General features: G+C 66.2%; 3 protein-coding genes across 5 annotated transcripts; all 3 read right to left on the bottom strand.

The window, feature by feature from the left end:
- Positions 1 to 2,429: 2,429 nt before the first annotated feature.
- On the bottom strand, positions 2,430 to 6,194 carry CD6 (CD6 molecule). Its single transcript, XM_058420979.1, has 11 exons — positions 6,140 to 6,194; positions 4,911 to 4,961; positions 4,510 to 4,818; positions 4,139 to 4,438; positions 3,983 to 4,051; positions 3,748 to 3,885; positions 3,527 to 3,649; positions 3,347 to 3,442; positions 2,942 to 3,256; positions 2,653 to 2,808; positions 2,430 to 2,571 (listed from the first exon to the last, which is right to left on the bottom strand). Exons 1-11 carry the CDS (start codon positions 6,192 to 6,194, stop codon positions 2,474 to 2,476), a joined length of 1,710 nt encoding a protein of 569 aa, XP_058276962.1. The 3' UTR covers positions 2,430 to 2,473.
- Positions 6,195 to 7,006: 812 nt separating this feature from the next.
- Positions 7,007 to 13,399, bottom strand: TMEM132A (transmembrane protein 132A). 3 transcript variants are annotated; one of them, XM_040066298.1, is made up of 11 exons: positions 13,335 to 13,399; positions 12,291 to 12,499; positions 11,736 to 12,215; positions 11,302 to 11,657; positions 10,297 to 10,455; positions 10,028 to 10,220; positions 9,814 to 9,957; positions 9,537 to 9,739; positions 9,051 to 9,327; positions 8,669 to 8,860; positions 7,007 to 8,586 (listed from the first exon to the last, which is right to left on the bottom strand). In XM_040066298.1, exons 1-11 carry the CDS (start codon positions 13,387 to 13,389, stop codon positions 7,501 to 7,503), a joined length of 3,354 nt encoding a protein of 1,117 aa, XP_039922232.1. In that variant the 5' UTR covers positions 13,390 to 13,399; the 3' UTR covers positions 7,007 to 7,500. The 3 variants fall into 3 exon arrangements, with proteins under 3 accessions (XP_039922232.1, XP_039922230.1, XP_039922231.1); XM_040066296.1 differs by lacking the exon at positions 13,335 to 13,399 and adding an exon at positions 12,588 to 13,023; XM_040066297.1 differs by lacking the exon at positions 13,335 to 13,399 and adding an exon at positions 12,588 to 13,023 and having other exon boundaries at positions 11,736 to 12,200.
- A 645-nt stretch (positions 13,400 to 14,044) lies between these two features.
- TMEM109 (transmembrane protein 109) lies at positions 14,045 to 16,204 on the bottom strand. Its single transcript, XM_058420989.1, has 4 exons — positions 16,132 to 16,204; positions 15,127 to 15,359; positions 14,917 to 15,019; positions 14,045 to 14,838 (listed from the first exon to the last, which is right to left on the bottom strand). Exons 1-4 carry the CDS (start codon positions 16,202 to 16,204, stop codon positions 14,468 to 14,470), a joined length of 780 nt encoding a protein of 259 aa, XP_058276972.1. The 3' UTR covers positions 14,045 to 14,467.
- Between the last annotated feature and the right edge of the window lie 86 nt (positions 16,205 to 16,290).

The following is a 16,290-nucleotide window of genomic DNA, read 5'->3' as shown; positions in this document are numbered from 1 at the left end:
GCCCGGAGCAGGCGAGGGAGGGGGCCCGGGCAGGAACCGGCTGTTTTTCCTCCCTCTGTGGTTTTTTGACGTCACCTCTGGGCCCGTTTGAAGACTCCGTTGCCTCCCCGGGTCCCACCACGCGCGACAGAAAAGGGCTGAGAAACTCGTAGGGTTTGGTTCCCGTCAGATCCCGGGATATCCCGTGCGAGTATATCCAGTGCAGAGGGAGGTTTGGGGGTCCCCCGGACCCCCGGGGTTGCAGAGGAGTTGATGCCCATCCTGGCATCCCCCAAAAGCCTGTGATTACCCCCAGGGATGGGATGGGGGGAAGGTTTTTATCCAGGCACATCCCAAGTCCTGGCGTTCCAGGGACACCCTACACCCCTGCAAGGGCACGTGGGGCCGCCCGCGGGGCTGGACCCGGGCAGGGCAGAGGCGTTAATTGATTGTGCCCTAATTAATTGCTCTGAATCCAGGTCAGGCATGCTAATGAGGCAGCTGCTTTCCATTGACTCCGTGGTATTCCTGCCGGAAGGAGAGAGGGATGGAGCTTCCCATCCCGTCCCATCCTGCTCCACCGTCCGTGGAGCCCCGGAGCAGGATCTGCGAACGGATCCCTGCAGCCATCACTCGATCCCACCCCAGCGATCCCGGGGGTTCTGCTGGTCCTGGAGGGAGCAGGCCCTGTTGGAATATCCTGCGTGGGGGATATCCTGGAGCTGCCTCCCACCCACTTTGGCTTTGAAAATTCCCCTGGAAGAGGGGTGCAATTCCCGGGCCTGCTCCCACAGGACTCAGCGGGTATCCCCCAAAACCAACCTGAAATTCGGGATTCACCTCAAACACCCCAGGACACCGTGCCTCTGGGAAGGACTCTGTTATCCAAGGGGATGTGAGCCCCACGGATATGGGGAGCCCGGGCTCCAGCCCTTCCCTCAGAGCCGTGACTGGCTCTGGAAGCCGTGAGATCCCGGGGATATTGGGCTGGGATTGAGCATCCGCCTTGCCTCGGGCGCTGCGAGTCGGCTCAGCATCCTGAGCTTGCCGCGGCAGCTCGGGATGATTGGAATCCCTTCCCGGGGGGAGTTTGGGGGGGCCGCTGGCAAGTGCTGACGTCGCTGCCTGCCGTGAGGAGCCTTTTAAAAAGCAGGAGCTGCCTTTGGAGCCAGCGGGAAAGGGGCTTGTCGGCTGTCGGCAGGCTGCTGGCATCATAACGACGAGGGAAAAGGGGAATTTTCCGGGCGGGAGCAGCTCGGGGGAGAGGTCGGCACTGAGGTGGCTGCGTGGGGATGGAGGTGACACCTCGCCCAGGTGTCGCTCTCCGGGGGCGCTGGTGTCCCCAGGGAGCTGGTGCTGGTATCTCCAGGGAATTGGTGCCTTCGTGGCTTCGGTACCTTCCAGGGCTTTGTTATTCCTAGGGAACTGCCGCCCTGGCAGGAATCAGCGCCCTCAGGACGCTCCGGACACGGCGATCCCGCCCAGGTCATTGATGCCCCCTGGATTTTTGGGGACCTCCCCGATCCATCGATCCCCCCCAGGCCCGGCCATGCCGCAATCCCAGCGATGCCAACGCCATCGGTTCCCGCCGTGCCCGCCCCGCGCCCGCTCCGCTCTCAGCCCCGGCCTCGCCCCGTGCCCTTTGTCGGGGTTTTGCTGCTATTTTGGGATTTCCTCCGTTGTTGCGGCTCCTTTGTGCGGGGCCTCTCGCTCAGCAGACAGCTGGAGGATGTGGGGGGGGGGGGGGAACATTTTCCACTTGGGGTGCGGCTGAACCCCCAGCTCCTCCCCAGGGGAGACAGAAATCCGACAGCGGGGCCGGGGCGGGAGCAGCCGGCTTGGGATGGGCGGCGGGAAGTGGGGTGATGGAGGGGGCAGAGGGGTCCCAATCCCGGGGGGATGCCTGGGTGCTGTGCCCCCTCCCAGCTGGGAGCACCCCCAAATCCTGAAGCTGGGGTGGTGCTTGGCTCCAGGAAGCTGCTTGGCTCCAGCTTCCCGCTGGGATAGGGATGGATTGGGAGATGCCGGAGGGTTCGGGGGCTGCATCCCACCCCCATATGGCGCTGGGTTTGGGGTGGCACCTCGGTGACTTCCCTTCCCGGACAGGATTTAGGGACAGCATGTTCCCGGGTTGGGGACGGTGTCAGAAGGGTGTAGGGAAACTCTGGGGGGACACATGGGATTTCCATGTCCCCTCTTCCTGCAGTTTAATTTCCAACCCCTGGTGCTGTGGGGCTGGATCAGGGCCCTGCCGCCCCCTTCCCTGCTCCTGAGGGCTGGCAGTGGGATATCTGGCCGTCTTGGTGTCGCTTGGTGGCGGACAAGGGGGAGCACTCGGTGGCCCAGCCTCACTCCGGGGACGGTGACACCCCCACGGACAAGGGACGCGGGGGGAAAGCCTTTTAATGGCAGCACAGAGGAGACAGCCGGAGAATCCTGGAGGAGATAGCCAGAGGATTCCAGAAGCTTCGGCCTCCGGCGCGGTGGGACGGGCTCAGCAGACAGAGCCCTGGACGTCATCGTAGTCGCTGCCCTCAGAAAAGTCGGGATCCTCCCCGTGTTCCCCCGAGGGGCGGGATGGATCTGACCAGCCTGCAGGAACAGGGTCCGTCGGGAGGATTTGGGAATTCCCGGAACTCCCCCTGTCCCCCACCTCCAGCGCGGGATCCTCACCAGGGTGCGAGGAGGGCTCTCCAGGGGGCTCCGTCTCCTGCGTGTTCTCGTACCACTCCCCCGAAGAGGTGCTGGAGCTGCCGTCGGGATCGGGATCCGCCGGAGCCCCAGGTACCCAGGGCTGGGAGGGCACTGGGGCGGGAGCTGCTGGGGGAGCTGCGAGGAACAGGGAGAAACGACAGGGAAAGCCAGGGTCACCGACCAGCCCATTCCCTCCCCACCCCTGTGGTCTCTGCATCCCTTTCTCCCATCCTTGGGGTCTCCCGGTCCCCGCTCCCGCACTTCCCACCTGTGCCGTAGCCGTGGCCGGTGGCTGCCGGGTGGCACTGGGTGCCATGGGTGGCGGGGGGAACGCTGCCATTCCAACAGGGCTCCATGGATGAGGATGAGGAGGAGCTGGAGGAGCTGCGGAGCCTGGCCGGCTCTGTGGGAATAAGGACACCAAATGTGGGAACGAGGATATGGGAAGAGGGGGTGGCCACCCTCCCATCCGTGGCATAGATCCCCCTTCCTTGTGTCATACCGTTCTCTGGGAACGGCTCCGTCCTGTCCTGGCTGGGTCCCAGAGGGAGAAGATCCTCCCTGGGCTGCTGGCGCAGGGAGTCTGTGGGAATGGGAGAGGGCTGTGAACATTCCGGGTGACAGGGACCCTGGGACAGGGTGTCAGGGATCCCAGAGGAAGTGGGATGCTCACTGTAGAAGGTGGACAGGGCGACGGGAGGCTTGCTGCTGAACTCATAATATTCCGAGTCGGAATCGGAATCCTTGGAAATGACTGTGACCAGACAGTCTGGGGGGTGACAAGGGGACGTGGCATCTGTCACCAGCCGGGCCCTCTGGCCCCACTGCCCCTGGGGGGATCCGCCAGACCCACCTGATCCTTTGGGAAGGCCGGTGGGAGCCTCCCTGTAGTCGTTGGGAATCCCTGAGGGTGCGCTGGGGCTCCGGGAGCTGTGGGTCACCAGGACTGGCGTGGGCGTTCCCAAGGAGGACGTGGCTGTGGGGACAAGGGGACGCGCCCGCCCCGTGGCTGAGCTGAGCCCAAAAAAGTGGGGGTCGTGGCCTAATCCCGTGTCCGGATCCAGAATTCCTTACCGCTCTTCTTCCTCAGCCACAGCAGGGCGGCGGGAAAGGCCAGCAGGGAGAGCAGGAGCAGCGCCGCCAGCACCAGGCACAGCACAAAGAGGGGACTGTCCGGCGGTCCTGTCCCGGGGGTCGGGGTCCCCTCCTTGGCTGGGACAGAGAACGGACACAGCTCATCCCACGGAAACCTTTCCCCCTGGGAATTCTACCCTGATCCCGGGGAATGGCCGAGGGCTCGGACGCTCACCGTGCAGGACAGTGACGTTCCTGGGCGTCACCTCGGCCATGGGCGTTGGCGTCTCCAAACCCTGGGAGCCTGCGAAGGGTGGGAACAGAAACGGGATGCTCGGGAGAGTGCAGGAGCCGGGCCGTGCCTCAAATCCCGCCGGGAAGGATCCGGTACCGTTGCAGATGACCCCGGCGGCCCAGGACTGGTAACACGGAGCGGATTTATTGAAGGTCCAGCGGCACTGCGCCAGCGAGGGCTGCAGGCTCCCGCACAGGTACACCATCTTCCCGGGAAGCGTGTGCCCAAAGGACGGCCGCTGGAGCACGTCCCCGCATCCCAGCGTCCGGCACAGCACCGTGGCCTCCGTCTCGTACCAGGTGCTGTTACACACCGTGCTCCAAGTGCCGCGGAAAAACACCTCCACCCTGCCGGAGCACCCGTCCCGGCCTCCGGAGAGCCGCCACTCCTGGTGCTCTGCGGGAAGGGCGCAGAGGTGAGGACGCGCCGCCCGCGCCATCCCCGCCTCCGGAACGTTCCGAACCCACCTGAGCAGACCACGCCGGCGTCCTCCTTGTGGCTGCAGTCGTGCTCCGGAGCGGCCGGGCATTCCCAGAGGTCCCGCTCGTGTCCCTCGCACCCCACCTCATCCCGGAGGATGGGGCCGTGCCCGCGGCCGAAGGCGGCGTTGCCCGGGGCCCTGACGGCGCGGCCGCACCGCAGCTGGCGGCACACGACGTCGGCGTCGGGAATGTCCCAGCCGTCGTCGCACACCGTCCCCCACGTCCCCTCCTGCTCCAGCTCCACCCGGCCCTCGCAGCGGCTCCGGCCGCCCGCCAGCCGCAGCGCTCTGGGACCTGGGAGATGCGCCGGGAAGGGTGACCTGGAGTCGTCCCAGGATCCCGAAAAACCGCGTGTGTAGGGAGGTGCCTCAGCCTCCCGCGCTCACCCGGCGTCACTGAGGTGTTCCCAGCCGGAGTACTGGGAGGTCCCGTCGTTTCTGCGGGGACTGTGGGGAGAGAGGGCAGGGGAGTGAGGGGCTCATCACCCCGGGATTCCAAGCGTGGAGGGGTGCATCCCAAACCCACCAAAAAGTGGCCAAGAGGATTCTGCCAGCTGTGAGGGGCACAGTGGGGATCCCCCTGGCCTCTGGCAAAGCGGCCAAGGAGCTGTTGCATGGCAAAAACCAGTCCCTGTGTGCTCCAGGGCGTTTCTCCGGGCTAAATCCCGGTGTGGGATCTGCTGGGAGAATTTGGCCCTAAATACGGGGATACTGGGGCACAACTCAGCGGTGGAAGAGCTGAAATTTGGGATGTCATCCTGCATCCACGTTGTTCCCGCCTTCCGCTTCATCCCTGCGGACACAGAGGGGCTGGACCTGCCTGCACCCACCCGCCTACACCCATCCCAGAGCCACGGGTGAGTGGATGATCCAGTTATCCCTAAAAAATGCCCCCTCTGGCTCCTCCGGGGGGAAGGATTCAGCCCCAGAGGCGAGGCATCCGGGGGGCTGCATGGGTGGGAATCCTGGGAAGAGACACCAGAGCTGGTAGGGGGGCGTGGATTGGAGTTAAAATGTTCAAGGAAAAAGCCAGGGATGAGGGGAGAAGGTGGTTCAAGGTGCTCCAGGTGGGGGCTGAGGTGTGAGAAAGGCGGAAATGGGGCGATGGGGCCATTTCCCCGCCAATTGGAGGCCTTGAGGCAGCTCCTGGCAGACATTTTGGCAGCCAAACCTTCCCAGATCCTGCCGGGATCGGGGCGGGGGACAGGCGGCATCACCTCCCAAAACCATCCGGGGGTACACGAGAGACAGGATGGGCTTCGGCCCCTGAGTGTCACCCCATTCCCGAAGGGGTTGTGGGTGGGATGGCTCCGAGAGCACCTTTAGGGGCTTAGGGTCCTCTTTTAGGGGTTCCCTGGGTGCTTTTGGAGGCATTCAAGGGGGCCTGAACCCTTAGGAGAATCCCCAAGCCTTCGGACACCCTTTTAGGGGATCCATTTCCCTCTGTCTCAGCGGGTCGAGGGGTAGCGTCCTCCACCACTGGCACCACTGTTGGGGACCCCCCCCAGGACCCCCGGTGCTCCCCATCCCGGGGAGGGGGCAGGTCCCTCACCCCCAAATCCGTGGCTCCACCACGCCGAGGTCCCAGGAGAGGCAGGGTGGGGACAGGGACGTACCTTGCGCAGGTGCCAGGGCAGAAAGAGCCACCAGGAGCAGGCAGAGCTCCCCCATCCCGTCAGCGGGGCAGCCCCATGGGATTCAGGGGTCTGGGATTCCGGGGGGTCCCTCTCTCAGCAGGCTGGGGTCACGGCTCGGCCGTGTCCCCGCGCTCCGGCAGCTCCGGGAGTGTGGCGGAGGGGCAGGAAGCCGACTCGGTGCTGCAGGGTGGAGGAGGGTGATGGGGTGGCTCATCCTGCCCCGGTGGGGAGGAAACGGGGTTTTGGGGAGCCCGGAGACCCTCCGGGGCATGGGAACCCCCTGGGTGATGATGAGCTCCTGATCACCCCAGGAGATGCTGATCCCCACCGTGGGTGAGGGCTGGGATCCATCCTGGGGACCCAGGATGTTGGGAAGGGGCGACAGGACGCCAGACACCCCGCCTCAGCAGCGTTTTGGGAAGTTTGGGATAGCTGGGAGCAAGGTGATGAGGTGGGGGATCTCCTGGGTGTCTTGGGATTGCTGGGACTTACCGGGAAGCTGACGGAGTGGCAATCCCCATGGCACCCTGAAATTAAAGGGAGTGTGGAAATGTCGGGGACCGGCCACGGGGAGGACATGCAGTGCCAGGATGGAGTTGGGGTTGGAAAGGTGGAGGAGGAGGATGGCAGGAGGGGGAGGAAGGAGATCCCTTATCCCAAGGTGACCCCAGCTGCACCACGGCCAGGCCCAGCCCTGGGTCCAATCCCGTGACCAGCTCCCATGTGGAGCCAAGGTCAAGGGCACGTGCCCATTCCCAGGAGCCTGGCACTGCCACGGCGGCAGGGTGGGACCCGGTGTCAGGATCAGAGGCGACGGCACGGAGGGAAATACCCAATTTTTTTTTTTTTTTTTTAATACTTTATTTTTGTAACAACGTCAGAATTAAAAATTTTCCATAAATACCAGCCCCTGGCAGCCCCTTCCCGGGCGTTCCCGATTAAAAAAATGCGTACAAAACGGATGTGCGGCCGGGGTGAAGGTGGGGGGGACACGGGATCCTCCCCGGGATCAGACCACAGGAATCATCACCACCATCATCATCACCACTATGAACACCATGTCGCAATGAGACCCAAAGCAGTAAGAGCTTCCCAAATTCCTCCCCAGTGCGGTGCCACCGGGATCCAGCCCGTCTAAGGACGGGGCCGGGAGACCCCCCCCCTCTCCTCCTCACCCTCTGCGGGCACCTCGGGGTGGTCCCGGGAGGCCACCAGTGGTCCCCGGCACGTCCCGCTGGGCAGGGGGGGGTCGGTGTCCCCCCAGCACGGCACGGGGAGGAGGTCGGGCCCTTACTGGTGTGCCCGGGAATTGGGGGGTCCGGGATGTCTCCCCCTCGGGGTCAGGAGCTGCCGCGGATCCTCTCCATGTAGCTCCGGAGCTCCTCGGGATCCCGCAGCCCCATGTCCTCGCACACCCAGCGGATGTCATCCTCGCTGGCCACCAGGATGGACTGGACGTGGGGGGCGGCCGCGGGGGGCTCCTCGGGGGCGCGGGGGGGCCCGAAGGTGACAAACTCCACCCGCTTCCTGCGGCCGCCCCCCGGAGCCGATCCCTCCTTGCGGGGCGGTGGCGCTCCGGGGGCCGGGGAGCCAGGGGGAGCCCCGTCCTCACCGGAGCCCGGGGGAGCCCCGCAGCCACAGGGGGGAACCGGGGACGCCGGGGGTTCGGGCTGCCGGCGATCCGGCTGCGGCCGATCCGGCTGCTGCCGATCCAGCTGCCGGCTCAGCTCCTCCTGGTCGGTGCCCAGCCAGACCCAGTTGTGGGGTTGTGGGGCCGAGGGGGCCCCGCCCGGCTCGGGCAGCTCCTTCTGCTGGTACCGGAGCACGAAGAAGATGCAGTTGACGAGGAAGATGAAGATGGCCAGGCAGAAGACTCCCAGGAGCACGTACATCCCGATCTCCAGGTCGGTCACCCGCTCCGGAGCCTTCACCATCTCCTCCTCCTCCTCCTCCTCTTCCTCCTCCTCCTCTTCCATGCCGGCGCGGTTGTGTCCGTAGCCTTCCTCCTCCTCCGAGGAAGACCCCTGCAGCTTGGTGGCTGCTGGCCCCACGCCTGCGGGGTCCCTCCGTCCCACGGTCACCGCTTCCCCAGACATGGCGCCCTCGGCCCGCGGGAAGGGCCGGGGGCTCCCGGCGGAGGGGACCCCCACCTCGAGCCAGGCCGTGCCGGTGGCCAGGGCGGCCGCGCGGTGCCGGCCGCGCCGGCACGGATCCGGGGGGTGCAGGCTGAGCTGGAGCAGGGCCCCCCGGCCCGGACCCTCAGCCACCACCCAGGGGCGGGCGGCGGGGCCCCCCGGGGACCCCCCGACGCTGGCGACGGTGCGGTCGAGGGACGTCACGGTCAAGGCCACGTCGTGCCAGCCGTAGAGCTCCAGCGGGGCCAGCGTGCGGTCGGAGAAGGACAGCCAGATGGACAGCGTCGCTTCCTGGCGGGACCAGGACAAGCGGGATGGCGGAGGTTCGGGGGACAGCGGGGACGCCGGGGTGACCCTCCCTCACCCATCTCACCTGCTTGAGGGCCCGTAGCGTGGGTGTCCCCAGGGCGGTGGCGGTGACCACGCCAGGATGATCTGGCTGTGTCCGCAGGGATAAGGAGAGCCCGGCCACCACCTGGGTGTGGAGCTCTGTCACCGTCACCTTCTCCTCAGAGACCACCAGCGTCTGCTCCCCCAGGATGGAGTTGGAGAGCGGGGAGCGCACCTGGAAGCAGCTCGTGAGTCCCCCAACATTCCTCACCGCTTCCTCTTCCCATCCAGCTCCCTCCCTCCCTGCACCCTGCCCAGAGCCCACTGAGATCCTTTCCAGCCCCCCAGCTGCATCCCTGCCACCTTCCCACACCCCCAAATCCCCCCAGGATCCCCCGAATCCCCCACAAACAACCCCCGTTTACCTCGACAGAGGTGACGCCAGGCTCCCGGCCCACCACAACGGCCCCCGCTTCCAGCGAGGCCACGCGGGGGTCCTGGACACGGGTCCGGGCAGCCACCAGGTGCGTGACATCCAGGAGCCACTCGGGGCCGGGCAGGTAGGACAGGTGACGGCCACCATCCAGGGGGTGGGCCACGAAGTGTGCCAGGACACGGAGGCCCGTGCGCTGGAACTGGGGCCGGCAGCCCCGCGCCCGCCGCTCCGGCTCCTCCGCGGGGTCCTCGGACTCCGCCGTGGCACTGGGGACGGGGACAGGGTGACAAGGGCTTCCCCAGGGGGTGGGGGAACAGGGATTGTGGGACGGGGTGGAGGGGGTCCCATGACATGGTGACGAGAATCTTGGGACACAGGAGCGCGTCGTGGGCTCGCTGAATGCATCCCCACAGGGCAAGTCTCGGCCCCGGCCCCATCTCCCCCTTTTCCCACCATCCCATTGTGTAGGCCTCACCTGTCAGGCCCCTCGGGCAGTCTCCAGCCCCGCAGCTGCTCCAGGATGGGATCTGCCAGCTGGACGCGGAGCGGGAGCAGCGGAGCCCAGACGGTGAAGCTCAGCTCTGCCCGCAGCCGGCGCACCCAGAAATCCACACGGGCGCCCCGCGCCCCTCGGCTCTCCTTGCCCCCCACGAACACCAGGTCGCAGGAATCCGACACCTGCAAGGGCACGTGGAATTCCGTGGGAATCTCCCAGGGTGGGGCGGGATAACGAGGGGACAAGCAGGACTCACCTGCAGCACCTGCTTGTCGGCGGATTCGCATCCTACGGGATCTGTGAGCTCGGACACTCCACCCCCCGCTTCCACGGCCACCAGTTTCACCGGGATAACGCGGGGGACCCCGGTCAGCGGCGCAGTGTTCAGGATCTCCAGCTCCTGGGAGCACAGTGGGATAAGGGGGCGCTTCCCACGGGACGCAGGGCTGGAATGGGACGGGGACACCCACCTGCACCAGCGGGACCAGAGCGCGGATGTCCCGCTCCGACACCTGGATTTCCCAGACCAGTTTGTCCTTCTGCGCCTCCGGATCCTGGCCGGGATATTCCACCTGCCACGTGAGGGGCCGTGCCGGCGCCAGCCCCCCTGTCCCGTTCTCCACCGCCACATCCACGTGCAGGAACGCGGCCGGCTCGGACGCCCTGCGGCACCACGCTGGGATCAGGGCGGGACAACCCGCAACTCCCACCGGGATGGGGGCATTGGGATATTCCCTACCTGGAGGTGTCAGGGACGGCAGGGACGTCCCCGAGGCGCCGGCACGTCACCACGGCCGTGGAGTGCTTGGCGCTGCGGGAACGCTCTAGGTGTGCGCTCCAAGTGTTGGGAATTGTGGGATGGGCAGAGACCACCTGCAGGCCCTTCTTGGCCTTGATCCTGCGGGGACACACGGTGTCACACAGTGTCACACGGTGTCACTTGGTGTCACACAGTGTCACTCACAGTCACACAGTGTCACAGTCACACAGTGTCACACGGTGTCACACAATGTCAGAGTGGTATCAGACGGTGTCACACAATATCACAAAATGTCACAGAGTGTCACTCACAGTCAAAATGGTGTCAGACAACAGCACAGTGTCACAGTCAGAATGGTGTCACACGGTGGCAGTCACAGTCACACAGTGTCACTCACAGTCATACACTGTCACACGGTGTCACACAATGTCACAAAATGTCACACAGTGTCACTCACAGTCAAAATGGTGTCACACAATGTCACACGGTGCCACACAATGTCACATAGTGTCACTCAGAGTCATACAGTGTCACACAGTGTCAGTCACTGTCAGGGTGGTATCGGTGTCACACAATATCACAAAATGTCACACAGTGTCACTCACAGTCAGAATGGTGCCACACAGTGTCACACAGAGTCCTACGGTGCCCCAAAATGCCACACAGGTCACAAGGTGTCACACAATGTCACACAGCGTCACTCACAGTCACACAGTGTCACAGTCAAAATGGTGTCACACAGTGTCACACAGTGTCACACAGTGTCACACAGTGTCACTCAGTCACACAGTGTCACACACTATCAGATCCTGTCAGCGGGTGTCAGATGGCGTCACACAGTGTCAGTCACACTGTCACACAATGTCGCTCGGTGTGCACGGTGTCAAATGTTGTCACACAGTGCCACACAATGTCACAGACTGTCACCCGGTGTCACTCGCAGTCACGCGGTGTCGCACACCGTCCCACTGTCCCTGCTCTCACCTCAGGGTCAGGCTGTCGGCGGTGAAGTTGTGGCGCAGGGCGATGGTGGCCGTGAAGCGCTGCCCGGGCCGCAGGGGGACGTTGGGGACACGCAGCAGCACCTTGTCGTCCAGCCGCACCTCCTGCTGCCGCTCCGGCTCTCCTGCCCGCAGCTCCAGCATTCCCAGGAATCTGGGAGCCTCCTGCTCCCGAGCCCCGCACTCCCCCACGCTGTAGTGCAGCTCGGCCGGTTCTGGCCGCTCCAGAGGCTCCAAGGGGTTGGAATCCCGCCGGCGGCTCCGGTGGGAATGGAGGGATCCCGGGGAGAACCAGCGTGGAGGGATCTCCAGCTCCACCACGCACACGCCCAGCGGGGCCTTCAGGGGAGAGGGGATCCTGGGATTAGGCTGGGGGGAGGAGCCGTGGGTCCCCAGGGTCCCCGGGGTGGCACTGACCTGCAGGCGACATGTCCCCCGGGCCACCCGCCCCCGGTGGTGAGCCTGGAGGGTGACACAGGGGAGATCCCGAGCTCCGGAGGGATCCCAATCCCTTGAGGAATCCCAGTTCCCAGGGTGGTCCCGCTGCTCATGGTGGTCCTGGTCCTTGGGGTGATCCCAGTTCTTGGGGTGATCATGAATCCCAGGGTGGTGCCGGTCTTTGGGGCGATCCCGGACTGCACGGTGGTCCCGCTGCTCGGGGTGGTCCTGCTCCCCGGGGTGATCCCAGTCCCTGGGGTGACCCTGACCCCCAGGGTGGTCCCAGTCCTTGGGGTGATCCTGGGTCCCGGCGTGATCCCGCTTCCCAGGCATCCAGTCAGGCCCATGCAGATGGAAGAGCACACGGGCCACGGGCTCGGCGTGGGACACAGAGCTCTCCAGGGGCACGGCGCGGATGGCCCAAGCCGCTGAGCCGGGGGGGCTCTCCATGGGCACCTCCTGTAAGGACACCGGGATGGTGGTGGGGGCCGGGACGCCCTGGGGTGGCCCAGGGGACACGGGAGTCCCGCTTACCTGGCGGATGCTGAATGGGGGGTAGGTGGCCTGGACCAGGGGCTGGGATCCAGCGCGAAGCAGCAGGAATGTCTCGGAGCGGGTGTGCAGGGAAGAGTTGGGGGCCACGTCCTGATCCACCCTCTGCAGGCGGTAGGACTCGGGCACCCCGAGGACCTCCAGCTCCACTGGCAGGAACACGGGATCCGGGGGCTCTCCGTCACCCCTCACTGCGAGGACAAGGATGCGTCACGTCCCGCAGGGACACAGTGGGAATGGGGTGCAGAGGGGTGGCAAGTGGGGGGTCCTTGTGCCCACCTTTGTGGCAGCACGCAGGGTGACCCCTTTGCCTGGGCCACCGCATTCTGAGGTCACCCCTGCCATGGATGCCCCATCCCGGGGTTATCCTATCCCTTGCATCAGGACTGGGGGGGTCCATTCGGTTCCCCCGGCCCCGGCCGCTCCCTGTGGGAATGCATTCCCCACCGGGGAGGGGGTCGGAACCGCGTCCTGCAGGGTGGGATCCAGGCTCATGGTGCCCTGATCAAAGGGCTGCCTCATCTCAGGGAGCAGGTCCTGCCCGGGTAGGGTAGGATCCTTCCTCACGGCCGGGAAATTGATCCCACCTAGGCGATCAGGTGTGCGGGGAGAGGCGAGGCAGATCCCGGGATCCAGGGGGAAGGGGAGCCAGTCCCTCGGGCGGCGGGTTCCCGTGGGCATTGGGAGGAGATTCCCTCCTGGAGATCCCAGCGGATCCCCCGTTCCCCGGGTGACCCCCTCGGGACCCCCGGCGGTGGAGGCGGCTCGGATCCCCACGGAATGGGGGACGCAGATCCCGAGGAACGCGGGGAAGAAGGGGGAGGGGGTGAGGTCGCCCCGGCTCCGGGGATCCCGGCGGAACGAGGGGACCCCGAAGGCGCGGAAAGGGAAGAAATCCACCCGGATTGCGCGACCACGCGGGAGCGGATCCCGGCAGGACGGCGGGAGGGGTGCGGAGCGGGGCCGGTGCCGGTGCCGGTGCCAGCCGCCGTTCCCGATGCCGTTCCCGGTGCTGTTCCCACTTACCCGGGGCGCAGAGCAGGGCGGCGGCCAGCAGCGCCAGCCGGGGCGCCGGGGCCATGGCCGGTCCGTCCGCCGGTGCCGGTGCCGCCGGTGCCTCCCGTCGCTCCTCCCGTGCCTCCCGTCCCTCCGCCCCCGCGCCCAGACAATGGGACCGGGGCGGGACCGGCACCGGCGCCGCCTCGTCCCGCCGGGTCCTAAAGCCCGGCAGCGCCCGGTGCTCCAGCTCCTGCTCCACAGCCCGAGCCACATCCCACCCCGCTCCCCATTCCCAGCCCTGCTCCCCCTCCTGCTCCTCATTCCCTCCCCGCTCCCCGTTCTCGTCCTCGCCCCATTCCTCATTACCGTCCCTGCTCCCCGTCCTCACCCTCATCCCGCTCCCCACTCTGCTCCTCATCCTCTTCCTCATGCCCATCCCAATCCCCGCTCCTCATCCCATTCCCATCCCCACCCAGCACCGGACAGCCCGGGCCACACGGAGAGACCCCCGGAGCAGGGCAGGAGGGCGGCAATCCTTCCCCCAGCTGCCATCCATCTTTCCCCGTTTCCACCAGGGATACTGGGGACGAGGGAAGCACAAGGACATCCATGGCCAGGGGCACGGAGCGAGCGGGAAGCACAGCGGGAACGGCTGGAGGGCAGCGGGACCCTGGCTTGGGATAAACCACCCTCCTCCTCCTCCTCCTCTTCCCTCCCTGAACTGACCGGGGAGGGGAGCCGGGCCGGATAAACCCGTCTTTATTCCAAACCACATTATCAAAACCGTTTAAAAAGCAGCTTAAAACCCAAAACCTGACAGTGGAGGGACCCCAAAAGAAGCAGAGCCCCCGGGACAGGCAATGGGATCCCCTCCGCACCCCAAGCCGGCCGGGCTGGGACAACATTCCCGGCGAGGAGGGAACGCGGGAGCTCCTCTCCCACATTCGTGGCTCCTGGGGGCTCTCGGGGTGAAGGCACTCGTGGCGTGTGTGGCAAGGCACGGCCCCCGATTTTGGGGCGATCCCAGAGGGATGGGGCGCTCCCAGGACCCCCTGGAGAACCGGGAAGCAGAGGAGGGGGCTCAGCGGAGCGGGGTGGGGACGCATGCTTGGGATGCTCGGGATTAACGGAGCCAAGCTTCAGGGAAGCTTTGCGGGGGCTCAATCCTCCCGGTTCCGGGGCCCCCCAAACTTCTGGCGCCGCCGCAGCTCCTCCACCTTCCACTCCAGGCTCCGCAGGGCCGCGTCCAGCCGCTTGCTGGGATCCGGGGATGACATCACGCTGCCCAGGACGGTGTAGAGCACCCACAGGCCCAGCAGCATTCCCGCCTGCACCGTGGGGCTCTCCTGGGAAGCGGCCACGTGCAGGAAGGCTCCGAGGAAAAAGAAAAGCTTCAGCCCCCGGAGCAGCGGGAGCAGCAGCCCTCGAAGCCGGGAGAGCAGCCAGGATCCCAGAAGGGCAGCAGCTGCCCAGAGCAGAACCCTCTGGACTTCTCCGGGAGCCAGCGCCGCCGCTCGGACCAGCCGGTGGCCTGGGAACGGGACCTGGGAGTCAGCGGCGGCGCCGGGAACGGGGGCTGGAGCCGCCCCACGGGGCCAATCCCGCTCACCGTTGATGCTGGAAGCGGCCAGGAGATCCCCCAGGATCCCACAGAGCGTGGTCAGGGCTGCCGAGATCCCAGAGGAAACGATCCAGAGGGTGGTGGAGAGGCTCTGCGGGGAAAAGCAGGGGGATAAGGGAGCGGGAAAAGAGGGCGTAAACCGCCGTGTCCTTCCTTGCACAGGGAGCTCCAGGAAAGGTTTGGGAATCAGGATCCCACCTCCGCCACCATCCGCAGGGGCTGGGGTCCCACCCAGCTTTCCAGGGTGTCCCAAGCGGACCTTCCCAGCCGGAGCAGCAGGTCATCGGAGGCGGTGGCGTGTCCCTGGAATCCCTCCTGGCCACCCTTGGCTCCGTCCCCCGCTGATCCCATGAGGAATGGGATCCACAGCAGCAGGGCCAGCAGGGCCCGGTGCCCCACAGCACTGCCCATCCTGGAGCTTGGGATCTGAGGGGAAAGGGAGAGGTGGGGGTGCTGGGAGGGGGGAAACTCTGCTGGGTTTGGGGGTTCCCTAAGCGGGAGGGGAGGGCGGAGGCCACACGGCCCAGTTCCGTGCCCCCCCTCAGCACGGGCCCGGGTGTCCGGCTATTTTTGGGATAGACGAGAGCCGGCGGGACACAGCCAAGGGCACAGGGCCTGGCTGGGAAGGGGGGGGCACCCCTTCCCGAAGGAGGGAGCGGGCTACTCCGGGATGGGACACAGCCACCACTGCCACGCCCGAGACCCCCCGTGCCCCACACTCCCCCCCAATCCCCCCAAGATCTCCCCGATCCCAGCGTGCCCGGCTCCACCCAGTTCCCCCCATTCCCCTGGAACCCCTGATCCTCCCTGTGACCGCCCCTTCCCCCTCAGCGCCCTCCACCCTTCACGATCCCCAAAATCCCCCCCTCTTCCCTGGATCTCCCCAATGCCCCCTGGGTCCCCGAATCCTTCCCGTGTGCACCACGCCCGGATCCCCGCGGTCTCCAGGATCCCTTTGATCCCCCCGGGATCCGCCCCAGACCCCTCTGTACCCATCTCCCCCCGTCCCCCCCACCCCTCAGGATCCCCCCCAGTGCCCCCGGGATCGCCCCCACCACGGCTCCCTCACTCCGCCTATCCCCCCCGGGGAGCCTCCCCCGCCCATTTTCCCTCCATTTCCCCCCGATTTCCCCCGTTTTTCCCCGAATTCCAGCCCCCACTCCGGGGTCCCCCCCGACCCCCCCTCACCGGGGCTTCCCTGGGCTCTGCCGCGGGGCACGCCGGGAGCTGTAGTCCCCGGCGCCGCCGCGGTGCGTGCCGGGAACGCGGTCGCCATGGCAACAGCCGGAGGCGGGCGGTGGCGCGCGGAAACACCGTTCCCGCCGGCGGGGGTGGGGGGGAGCGCGGGGGTTGCCGGGAGTG

Source organism: Hirundo rustica, chromosome 6 (genome assembly GCF_015227805.2).
Source record: "Hirundo rustica isolate bHirRus1 chromosome 6, bHirRus1.pri.v3, whole genome shotgun sequence".
In the NCBI taxonomy this organism is placed as follows: Eukaryota; Metazoa; Chordata; class Aves; order Passeriformes; family Hirundinidae; genus Hirundo; species Hirundo rustica.
This window is presented reverse-complemented; position numbering and strand designations above follow the sequence as displayed.

What these genes read in the sequence shown, in the direction of transcription:
- TMEM109 (XM_058420989.1), bottom strand. Translation starts at nt 16,204, where the DNA reads ATGGCGACCGCGTTCCCGGCACGCACCGCGGCGGCGCCGGGGACTACA. An exon ending in CGGCGTGCCCCGCGGCAGAG is followed by an intron (nt 15,360 to 16,131) that starts CCCAGGGAAGCC and finishes TCTCCCTTTCCC; the next exon opens with CTCAGATCCCAAGCTCCAGG. An exon ending in GGCCGCTTCCAGCATCAACG is followed by an intron (nt 14,839 to 14,916) that starts GTGAGCGGGATT and finishes TCCCGTTCCCAG; the next exon opens with GCCACCGGCTGGTCCGAGCG.
- TMEM132A (XM_040066296.1), bottom strand. Translation starts at nt 12,708, where the DNA reads ATGGACCCCCCCAGTCCTGATGCAAGGGATAGGATAACCCCGGGATGG. An exon ending in CCCTGCGTGCTGCCACAAAG is followed by an intron (nt 12,500 to 12,587) that starts GTGGGCACAAGG and finishes TTGTCCTCGCAG; the next exon opens with TGAGGGGTGACGGAGAGCCC. An exon ending in GGGGGACATGTCGCCTGCAG is followed by an intron (nt 11,658 to 11,735) that starts GTCAGTGCCACC and finishes TCTCCCCTGAAG; the next exon opens with GCCCCGCTGGGCGTGTGCGT.
- CD6 (XM_058420979.1), bottom strand. Translation starts at nt 6,194, where the DNA reads ATGGGGGAGCTCTGCCTGCTCCTGGTGGCTCTTTCTGCCCTGGCACCT. An exon ending in TGCCCTGGCACCTGCGCAAG is followed by an intron (nt 4,962 to 6,139) that starts GTACGTCCCTGT and finishes CAGTCCCCGCAG; the next exon opens with AAACGACGGGACCTCCCAGT. An exon ending in CGGCCACGGCTACGGCACAG is followed by an intron (nt 2,809 to 2,941) that starts GTGGGAAGTGCG and finishes TGTTCCTCGCAG; the next exon opens with CTCCCCCAGCAGCTCCCGCC.